At 41.2% G+C, this 11,680-nt stretch overlaps 1 protein-coding gene across 1 annotated transcript in view; it reads left to right on the forward strand.

Annotated features, from left to right (window-relative positions):
• The window catches only part of MFSD2B (major facilitator superfamily domain containing 2B), a gene marked incomplete at its 5' end in the record, with an annotated part of 20,013 nt that overhangs the window by 5,420 nt on the left and 2,913 nt on the right, over positions 1 to 11,680 (forward strand). Inside the window, 6 exons of the mRNA XM_008935695.1 lie at positions 1,883 to 1,973; positions 2,067 to 2,188; positions 4,342 to 4,425; positions 6,061 to 6,141; positions 10,188 to 10,297; positions 11,563 to 11,680. The exon at positions 11,563 to 11,680 is cut by the window's right edge and continues 47 nt beyond it. Coding sequence (XP_008933943.1) covers positions 1,883 to 1,973; positions 2,067 to 2,188; positions 4,342 to 4,425; positions 6,061 to 6,141; positions 10,188 to 10,297; positions 11,563 to 11,680 — 606 coding nt within the window. The remainder of the gene's footprint in view (positions 1 to 1,882; positions 1,974 to 2,066; positions 2,189 to 4,341; positions 4,426 to 6,060; positions 6,142 to 10,187; positions 10,298 to 11,562) is intronic.

Genomic DNA, 11,680 nt, shown 5'->3' on the forward strand with positions numbered 1-11,680 from the left:
TCCAGAGGATGACCACGAAAACAGTCAGAGGGCTGGAGCACCTCTTCTATGAGGAATGGCTGATTTGTTCAGCCTACAGAAGAGAAGGCTCCAGGGACACCTTAGTGCAGCCTTTCCATATATAAAGGTGGCTTATAAGAAAGATGGAAAAAGACATTTTACCAAGGCCTGTAGCAACAGGAAAAGGGACAATGGTCTCAAACTGAAATGAGGTAGGTTTAGATGACATATAAGGAATGAATTTTTTATCTTGAGGTTGGTGAGACACTGGAACAGGTTGCCCAGAGAAGTTGTGGATGCCCCATTTCTGGAAGTGTTCAAGGCCAGGCTGGATGGGGCTGTGAGCAACCTGGTCTATTAATTAATATTATTAATAGCAGGGGGGTTGGAACTAGATGAACTTCAAAGGTCTCACCCAACCCAAGTAATTCTATGGTTATTCGTGGGTTAACGAGTTTTGTTTGGGGTCAGAATATCTTATTTGGTCTACCATTGTTATCCTTGATAGTTTAAGCTCAAATTACACTTAGTGATGACCTCTGAAAGACAGCATTTAGTTAAATTACTTTGAGCAAATTAACAAAGAAATAGACATGAGATATAAAATTCATAATGGAGTCCTGTTACTGTTCTTTTGTTCAGCCCCTTCTCTGCTTTTTGAGGCTGAAATTACCTTGTTTAAGTGAATTCAGGTATCTACAATTCTGCAGTCTATGCAAGCCATAACCAATAGTATAAAAGTAACCTGCAACTTGAGTTATAGCTCTGATACAAAAAAAACCCCAAACCTTTATCCCAAATCAAGAGTACTCCTGCATTCCTTTATTTTGCCCTGTTCCTTTCTGAAATGTAAATAGCTTTAAAAAAGCTGTTACCTTGAAGACTGTCTGTACTTACATGGTTCATCAGACTCCCTTTGCATCTATGCTAAGTGACTTTAAATTTAGGAGTACATTCTCATAATTGCATGCTTATTTACAGAGTGCTTCCTAGATTCATAATCACTTCATTTGCAACATATAACTGATAATTTGGAATTCAGTTTTCCTATCTGACAGTCATTGTGTCATAAAGCTCTATAACTAGCACTCATTTTTTCTTAGATAACACAGTATAAAATAAATTATTACAGAAGGCTAAAGCAAAATAGTTTTTTAAAGCTTTATTACAGATTCAATGTAATTAGAATTGGAAACAATAAATGTGATCTGATGGTGTGGGAGGTGCCTGTGGAGGCTTTGTTCCCCTGGCTAATGGGAAGCAAAGATTTCCAGATTTGCTGGACTATTTCACTAAGAAACTGGGAAAACAAACATGTAAGCTACCATATTCTCAAAACATTGCCATGAAAGTGTGATTTCTAAAATTCATTAGAGCCTAAAGGAAGTTTAATGTATAGATATTGTTATGTATAAATGCAGTAACTGTAGTAATTATGTTTACATCAGTACTGAGGCCTTTCCCACCCAGCAGGAAGATAGAGAGTGCAGTCTGGGTAGCTGGATCAACTGGATTTACTAAAAATTAGAATCACTCTATAGACTCTGCGTGTTTTTGATAGATGACTGTGTATGTCTATAGCTAGTATCAACATAAGCAAATTTTTAAACTTGTAGTTAACACAGTAACCCTTTTGTTCACAGCTTTTTTTTTTTTTAAGAAATATATACTTACATGTCCTGGATTTATTCTAAAGTAGGTGTTGTTTATAAATGAGCTGCAGAAGCGAACATCTTTCAGAGGGGTAGAAGACAGACAGTTGGCTGTATGGAGACAGGCACTTCTTTATTTGCAGATGACTCACCAGAAAGAGACTGAAATTTTCATAATGACTGTCATTCTCCTGTCACAATTTCAAATATGGCCTTTTCTCTTTTCAAAGGCAAAAGTTTATATGATTGCAGCAGGGGTCATAGGAGGTGTGTATCTTCTTGGAATTGTCATTCTTTTTCTTGGAGTAAAGGAAAAAGATGGTAAGATATGTTAAATATGCCTAGATTTAATAAAAATTATTTCACTTTAATTTCTGGAAAAGATGGTTATTTTATGTTTTCTGCTTCTCTTAGATCCTTATGCCTTAAATTCAGACAGAGCAATTCCTTTTTGCAAGGGGCTCGGACTCACCATGAAGCATGGTCCATATGTGAAGCTTACAGCTTCATTTCTTCTCATCTCGACAGCAGTTCAGGTAACTTCAGACTCTCTAAGTCTGCGTGTTGGCCTCATTCCAGTCCCAGCATGGGAGAGTCTGTGGCAGCTAAAATGCAAGTAACCTTTGGCTGGTGACTTGGAGGTGGTGATCTAGGGGGTGGTGCTTTCACCTCCAAATCAGTAGGGAGCCAGAGTCCTTTTTTGGTGCCTGGAGTCCTATCCAGCTGGGGATGGTTCTTTCAAACAAGAAATAAAACCAAAGTCCTGACCATTTAAACATGGCTTTTTTTTCCCCCCCCCATAAAAGGTGAGGAACTAGTCCTAGTGACCCAGATTGGGTCATTATGTGTTATCCATCTACAGTCTCCTGTGGTTTCAGTTGCTTAGAGAATGCTTTTTCTCTTCTCTCTGTTCTTCTGTATAGTGTGTTCAGCTTTAAACCATTGCCCCTTTCCTTTGCACAGGTGGCTGTTCTCAGTGGCTGAACTGGTTCTTATGGAGTCTTTTGTGATGGAAGGCATTAGGTCAGAGTAAGGTGATGTTCCAAAGCAGGAGGTCTTACCTGTCTCAGAGCTAGATAGAGCTAATTTTCAAAAGAGGACCTGCAGCTGAATGTGGCTCTCACAAAAAGATGCAATATGTCCTCCCAGACAGAGAAGCTGTAGAAAAACTTAAAACCACTTAGTAAGAAACCCTTACTGCCCAGAGTCCAGCAGTCATTTTAAAGCTTGATTTCTGAACTATCCTCAACTCAGGAAATATGTTATTTTAATGTGAACCTGTACATACCAGTTGATGTTGGCTTTATTTTGAAAAGCAAATAAAATTCACTGCTGCTTAAAAGTCTGTTTGCCAAAGAAGCACTGAAGTTACCTGCTGGCTTGGATTTGGGCACAGTTAGCAGGCTGTCCTTTACAGCATCTGTCAGCCCAACGGAGAGAAACAATAGCAGAAGCTTTCAGCTTACATCTGGTTGCTGCAGGCACTGTGAGCAACATCAGAGATATGGAGATGAAAGGTCCTTCATGGTCCAGGTCCTTTCCAGCATCCATTCAGTCAGCAAGGGTGCAAGGGCCTCCCTAGTTGGTGCAGCCAGCTACTTGCTGACCCCATCCGGAGAGGAAAAGATCTTCTGTTGGTTCATATCTCTTTATTTTTCTGTTTGTACAGACTGAAGGGAAGGTGTGAGGGGAGGCAGAAGCTGGAAGCTGTATTGCTCCAGTTCAGCCAGCGTGAGCAGCCATTGCTATCATTGTTCAAGGGAGGGACACTGACTTCTTGGAACTTAGTGAGTGGATTTCTGGTGAGCAAAGGAATAGGCAGGTAAAGGTGTGTTGGCCATAATCCCAGAATGTGATATTCTACATCTAAAATGATGTCAACATAAACTGGGACACAAGCTAGGGAAGGCTTTGGTGGCAGTGGAGAGAAGAGTTTTAACTTTTATGATGGTTTGTGTACAGACGATTGGCAACTTATAATCTGCAGCTACATGAGCATTAAATCCTCCTCTGTCATTCTGCTTCTGCAGAACTGCTGGAGCTGGGCCTGAACCATATTCTGGTGTTCAGAACCCCACTGAGCTGTGCAAAAGCATGGTGGCAGTGGCTTCATCTGTCAGGATAACACAGTGCAGCTAGATCTTCTATGGTTCTGTGATCTTCCTGTCCTGTGAGCCCTCAGACAGACAGAGATATCTGACCCAAAGCTACTCTGTGTAGCTAAGGTTGTGCACAAAACCAGCTGCTCTACTCGAGGAAGTTGGCATGAGGGTAACTGCAGCTGAAGAGTAACATGTTTCAAAGTCACAGCTTCTGGTGAAAGTTTTATGGCATCACTATGGAGAAGGAAAGGCAATTTCTTGAGGTAGTCTGGCATTTGCAACACAGAGAATAAAGCCTTCAGACAGAATCCTCTCATAAGGCAGTTCCTGTTGTGGTCATTTTTATGCTGTATTAGGTGCATGGTTTACCTCTTGCCTGCCCCAGTATTATTGGCATGTTACTCCAGTGACAGCAGGAGAGTTATTGCTTCTTCAAGTTGTTGTAAATGAGGGAAGAATGAGACTCCCAAATCCTACATTAAACCAGTCACCAACTACGTTTGGCTACTATGGAGTATGATCTCATTTTTGTCTTTATAAATTTTCCTTTCTTTTTGGGTCACTGCCAAATGTCTTCAATGCAACAGCTGGAGCAGAGCAACTTTGTTCTATTCTGCACTCAGGCTGCTGATCTTCACAATCACTTCCAGTATCTGGTGGTGACCATCTTGGTGAGTTGCACTTCTCTCCCATATTTTTATTGGATAGCTGGTTCTCACTGTTTTTTGACACAAAATAACAGAAGACAAGTAGAGTTTTGTATCTAGACAGAGCTGTTAGGAAGCTACATCATCTTTTGCACTGCCTGTTTGAAGTAAAGCTATTGTTCCCTACCATACTTCTAAAAACTTAGTACTTTGGAGCTTTTAATTAATTTCCTGTTGACTTTACCTGAAAGTTACTTCCTACTCCTATAAAGGACAAAAGCTGCTGCCAGAAAGGAGGTCTGGAGTTTCAGCTCCTTTTTTCCCTTTCCCTAGTCCAATATGCTGAAAAAAAAAGAGAGCTTTAACTTGTGTATTAACACACATGAGCCATGTGGGCTAGGCAGCTTGCAAGGATAAATATTTGAAATAGCCAGAGATGAAGATTCCTCTCTGGAGCAATTGGCAGTGTGATAAAAAGATCCTTTTTCAGAACCTTTTTTCTTGACATGCAGAAGTAGAATTCTGCTTGCTTAAGTGATACTTATAATTCAGTTACACACTGCTCCTGTATTATGTGATTTATATTATAAGTAGTATTAGTTGAACACTGCCATTTTCATCCTTTTGACCAAAGTCCTTTTAACACAAGTAGAACATTTGATGTTACATAATTACTGGAATGTTCATGTGCTTCACTTCTGAAATATTTTGTAGAGAATTTGTCTATCATATAGAATACTGCAGTCGTCGTTTTCAGGGAAGCTATTGCATGATTTCTGACCCATTTATCACAGAGACTTTGTGGAACCACCTTAGGAGAACTTAATTTCCACTCCTTGGTCCCAGCTTCCCACCCTTTCTTACCCCTTTTTGATTCTTCTTTCCCACATTAGAAGACAGATCTTTTCCAATGTTTAAAACCAGGCTGTTGGAGAGCAAGGGATGACTGTTGTTATCTTATGGCTCTGCAAGTAATGAGCACCAAGAAGAGAAACAAGAGACAGTAAAGTCAGTAAAGAGTGGAAGATGACTGTAACAATGAGATAACATTTTAGGTCAATTGTATAAGGCTGTCATTAGTAGCAATACTTCAGTGAATTGGTTCTGTGTTGCCTGTAGTTGTTGCTGCTACCAGGTGAGTATTACAGTATATGAAATGGTAATGTTGACTGTAAACAAATATTCCTCTTACAGGTGGTTCCTAAAAATAAATATGTAGTATGGGATACACACTCCAAGTATATCTTAAGATAATTGTATCTTGCACTTCAGCTTTCTGCCTGTATGACAGGGTAGAGCTTATTTCACTTTTCATTTGTCAGGTTTAGATAATGAGGCGAAAGCCATTAGCACCAAGTATGACTGCAACATGTTTGAACTTTAATGGCTGTATCATGTATAGATTTAAGTGTTGTGGCTCTCATTAGATAAAGGACATTTTAAGACACTGCCTTCTGATACTTGACTGTGGAAAACCTGTTCATGGATAGCTTTTGTTTGTAATATATAATGGTGAATTAAAAAAAAAAAAAATCACTCAAATGATGAGGAGAAAGAGTAATCTGGAAGTTCACCTTTCTTTGACAAAAAGCCGTCTGTGAGCTCTGGGCTGCAGCTCAGCGGCAGGGAGAGCACAGGCACGGTTTCTGTCCGTTGTAGGTGTCGGCAGCTCTGAGCGTCCCCTTCTGGCAGAAGTTCCTGCAGCGATTTGGCAAGAAGTGTGCAGCGTGTGGGATTTCGGTAAGCAAATCCTTTCCGCGAAAAATCTGCTTGTGCTCACTTCATTTGACAACCAGAGCCACTTAAGGAGCTCTTTCAAGTGCTTATAACCTCAGGCTACACGAAAACTTGCTCAGTTTTAAAGCATGTTTTATATCGTTACACCAAATTTCAGGCAGATTCCAAGTTTCCAAGAGAAACTTTTGAGAAATGGATTGATGCTGAAGGGACGTCCCAGATTATTTAAGAATCTACACAAGCTCTGCATTTGACTGCTCTCAGGAGTGAACCCCAGTAAGGTTTTATAAATTCAGATCTGTCCTGCCTCAGGTTGGCAAGTTATCTGTTGTACCAGGCTTGGTTTGTCTTTGTGTATGGTGCTGAGTTGTCCGTGTGTGTAATTCAGTTGCAGAGGAGGAAACAGAAGCCTGTGACATATCCTTCTACAGAAACATAAGAAGGCAGGGTGCCCACATCCTTCCAAACAGAGATGTTATTAGTGAAGTAAAGATATAGGTGACCTATCTGAGAAAAGAAACCTAGTTTAACTTCGACACAGCTCTGCAAAGCCAGCTCAGCAAGCCTGCCCTCATCTCTGATGGATTATTTTAAGTCCTTCACTTAGTGCAGACAGCAGCAATTTTCTGTCATCATCCTCTGTGAGTCATTGTATAGGCCTGTTCTTCCCCATTTTCCTCCTGTTTACCTTCAATTACTTATGAAAGAGGAAAGAAAAATTGCCTGCCTTGTGCACAACAAAGCATGAGGACTCAGAAAATCCAGCCTGCAGCTATGTCAAAATCTGACCAAAGCTGAAAATTTAGGTCTGGTGACAATTGTTGAATATAACTGAACAGTTATCATTTTTGGAACTGAAAGCTGTGTGTTGGAATGACTTCCAAAGAATCAGAAGTAACTTTAAAACTCAAGTTCCACATATGCTGAATCTTTCTATGTTTTGAAGTAGGCATCTGGAATGCAAGTCCTGTCCTCACTTCTTTTTTACCACTTAAGGAAAGAGAATTGCCAAAAACAGTATTGGACCATTGACTGGACCAGAGAATGGAGATTTCCTCCATAGGAAATCTTCTCCTCTGTCCATTTGGCCATGAAAAATGCTTTCTTCAACCAACTTGTCTCTATAAATTTAGTTTAACATGACTGGAAAGCCTGTCAGCACCTCTGTAAACATGGTTTAACTTAATTTTACAGTTGAGTTGCTTGACTGTATTACAGTCTAAGTGGGGGCTGGATTGAAAAAAAGCCACCTCTCTATTTCACCTTGTAGGTGTTTCTCAGGGGACTCGGTGATGAATTTTGTGTCTGGCAACACATCACAGGGGCTTCCTGTGTGATCTGTACAAGTGATCTGTTGCCTCTTACTGTGAAATAAAATCATATCATTTTAGGATCCTGTGTCTGTCACTGGGGCATGTGCTTCTGGAAGGGAAGGAGACAGGGGAAAAAACAAGGGTTTTTTTTCTCTAAAACCTTGCTCAGCTTTCAGGGTGAATATGTAATTTACAATTCAGTTTCCTGAAAAAAAGTTCACACTGCTCCAGACTAATTTTTTGTGTTAAAGTAAGACTCCTGAAAGAGTATAAAAGGCAGAGTAGGTAGATAAGCAGCAAGAATCTTGGCTACCTTCTGCTAATACTACTCTCTTTTGACTCATTCCTCCACAAGAGATGACCAACAGTTTAAGTGCCAAGTATCTAAACTCCCAGAAGTTTTAAGCTTTCTGGAACAGGGCCATACCCAAGCAGGATCCTTGATAGCATTCTTCCCATGATCAGGCTGCTGCACAGGCTAGAAATTATTCTCTTCTGTTTACTTGATGCTGCTTCCATGTGCTGTGTTCATTTAGGTTGCCTGCTCTGCCCTCACGGGGCAAGCGCTGAGCTGGGTAAGTCTCTCAGCTGGTGACTGGAGGGGAAGCTGTCACAAGAAATGTTAAGAACTGTGGCAGCTCGTTTGTTCATGCTTTTGGCAAGGTGTCTAAAATTGGAAAATGGCTCTCTATCATGACCCTGGCTTCCATCCTAGCCAATAATAGCTTTTGGCTGTGGTTTTTTGGAGGATTTAGTGAAAAATGAAACCAGAAATGAGCCCAATCTTTTCAGCTCCCCACAGGTACACAGTTGTATGTTTGCCATGGAGGAATGCCCTTGGATGAGTCCTTTTCCACTCTCCCATCCCCATTTCCACTCCCATCCTAGCAGCACGTGCTCCTGCTTTGCTGCCCAGGCCAGTACCACCTCTGGCACCCCAGTGGGGTCCCCTGGCATCGTGCTGTCAGGGGGCGGGCGGCAGACGCGCGGTGGGGGGTCGTTTATGACTCGGGGGGGCAGCAGCCCTGGGACAGGGAGCTGGGTGCCAGCTGGAGTGTTTGCTTTATGGGGAGACAAGGAGGAGGTGGCTCAGCTGTTCTCTGCAGCAGGAGCACTGCCCCTGGCTGCCCTGCCATCCCCCGAGGGAGGCTGCGGGGCGTTGCAGCCTCGGGCCTGCGGGCCGTGCTTCTCTTTCAGCAGAAAGTTACAGTCACGATGTTGATTATTATCGATCTAGGATTTTGTTCAAGGGCTTTGGTTTCTGAGCGAGTGCCCCATGTGGAGCATAAGGCAGTCATAAAACTGCTTACAGGCAACATAAAGTCTTGTATTGCTGGAGTGCTCTCTTGTGGTGAAGTAACGATTTTGCCGCGACATTGGGCTAATGCAAAGATTATCTCTCTGTGCTGGGAACTTGCAGTTGGAAAAGGTTATTTTCTGCCTCCTTAGGTTAGGAGCAAATGCTGTAGATGGGAAATGCATTTAAAACATAAACATAATGGATTAGACTCCGGGACTCTCAGAATCACTTATCATACAGAACTGTAAATAGCAGTGCTTAGAGGAATCGCTCTCTGTGAAAGCTCTTCTCATACCCTCAACTCCCAAGCTGCAAGTACAGAGGATTGAAATACTTAATGTTGAACTAATCCCCCATCATTAAAAAGCCCTGTAGATAAGCCCCTGGTTCTGGATTCTACGTGTGCTGTGCCCATGGTTCACAGGCGTGGGAGATGGAGCATGTGATGGGTACAGGACAGCTGGGCTGTATGCATTCAATCAGCATTTAAAATAGTGGATTTTCAGTCCTGTAAGCCCATTGCCTCAAGCTGAAGTTGAGGAAATCTGGTGGGTTTAAGTACTGCCAGAAAACAAATCCTTGAGCATCCCAAATAAGTTTGGTTGTGAGGGTAGCCTTTAGTGACTCGTGCAGTGTCATGAGAATATCTGGCTGCATAGAACAGGAGTAAACTACACTGCCTTTCTGGTTTCAATTACTGCTAAGTTAAAAAAATACTGCTAAATTAAAAAAATACTAAATAAAAATTGAGTCATTATTGGAAATGAAGGTGTAAGCAACTTTTCTTCATTTAAGACTCAACATGATCCGTGAAATGGGATATTTCCAGTTTAAAATTAACCCCTGCCCCTTTCAGTGAAATGCAGTGTGGTCATGTTTCAAGGCTTTGTCTCTAAGAGTAAATTAAATAGTTCCACTGGCCTAGAATAGGAACCAGTGTTTGGTCATCTCTGTTACTACATTGGCATAAGAATCTTAGCACAAGCTGATTGACATCTCCCAAGAAGTATCTGGGCACAGTTTGGGAACTAGACCATGTAAGGGCTCTTCACAAAAAGTATTTATATGGCCACACATTTTCTTTTGGAGACTGAATGCTTAGGAGTGTGAAAGCAGCCAGCATCTGCCAGTTGTCCTCATGATTGATGAACAGGCTTTGGGGGCTGTTCAGTTTACTAGTGCAGTTACAGCCCTAATACAACTAACAGAGAAGACAGTACCCTGGCTTGTCCTGTTTTTCCCTGATTCTTTTGGTTAGGTGAATACAGGTTGGCTCAGGGCTCCTCAGAAATGTCATTTTACCAAAATAGTAAAGTGTTAGGCATTGCTGTGCGTGGACTGTCTGTTACAAAGCCTTCTGTTTTGAAGGGAACAACCTATGCACCATCGAGCAGTGTGTACCATGAGTTAGATGTACTGTTTTTCTTCTTCCTCAGTGGATGATTCCTTTTGCAGTCATGCTGGTGACCATTCCAAACCTGATCCTGGCTTACTTGGTGGCCTTTGTCTCCGGTCTGAGCATTGCAGCATCTCTTCTGTTACCATGGTAGGATGATTTTACATTTGAGGTGGGGAAGGGGTATATGTCTACATTACATGTATGTACTACTGCATAGAATTTGCCTCTGAGAGTGTCAGAATTTGGCAAGAGTCACTTCTTCCAAGAATCTTTTTTTGCTTTTATAATAAAGGCTATTTGCAAGGACGTGACTTTGGATGGCCTGTTTTTAACAGGTTCTGACTATGCTAACTGTGGTTACTCTTTGCACATACGAGTATGCAGGTGAATCACTAATCTAAGTAGCTACAGAACTTGTGATAACAGTAAGTCAGTTGCTTAGGTTTGATTTCTAACAACTAACAGGAATTATGAAGTTGGATAAATCAATTAGTGCTCAGCAATTAAGAACATAGCAGAGGAAACATAAGCCAAGAAGTGTATCCTTGCTTGAACAGACCTCTGTTATAGATCAAATAACACCAGGATACGATTAAAAGAAATTGAGAATTAAAGGTCCTTTAAAAGCTTTTGAGGACTGAAAATATGTGGGGAAATGTTACTCAAGGATGAGCAGAGTGGGACGTTTCCTCTCCAGAGGAAATAATTATTATTCAGGTCAAATTGACCAGAAAGCAAGAGCATTGCTGAGAGCTGTTTTGCATTACTCATTTGTACAGTGCCCTGGAAACTCCAAGTGATCGCAGAAACATAGTTTGAAATAAGCTGTCAGACCACATAAGCTTTTCTGCACAGATGGTGAGAAGCCCTTTTTTACCAACTGTAAATCATGACATATATTGGAAATAAAATGTCAATTCACAATTGACATTTGAGCAGCTTCCATTCTGATTCCCCATTAGCAAATTCAGTCCCTTTGAAGTAGAGAGAAAAGAGGCCTCACTGGTTTCTGAAAATTTTGTTAGCTTGTCAAAAGAGTTATTTCAGAGTGAAACTATTGAGAGATTCAGAGTCCCTTGAAATCTTAAGAAATGTGGGGTTTTGTTGTTCTGGTTTTTAATATCACAACTTCTGATTGGAATGACAGTCAGTCAAAAGAATTCTGTCACCTCACAGCAAGGGTTTGCAGGTTTTTTTCAGCTGTTTTTCTGCCTCGCAATATGTGGCCGTGTGTTCCTTACACAGATTTTTGCCCTACTGTCCAGCAGTAGGACTTTTTGAACTGGATTCTTTCATGTGAATGACTGCATCAGTCAGATCTTTAAAAGGGGGGAGGGATGTACGGTTTCAGCAAGTTTGAGCTTTGAGAAGAGATTTTGCCTTGAGTTTTTCTTTTACTTGCTCATCCCTAGGTCAATGCTGCCTGATGTTGTTGATAACTTTCGCCTGCAGAATCCTCATGCCAAAGGACATGAAACCATTTTCTATTCTTCTTATGTTTTCTTTACCAAGATTTCAGCAGGAATTGGC

This window comes from Merops nubicus, unplaced genomic scaffold, assembly GCF_000691845.1.
Source record: "Merops nubicus isolate BGI_N331 unplaced genomic scaffold, ASM69184v1 scaffold10052, whole genome shotgun sequence".
Lineage (NCBI taxonomy): Eukaryota > Metazoa > Chordata > Aves > Coraciiformes > Meropidae > Merops > Merops nubicus.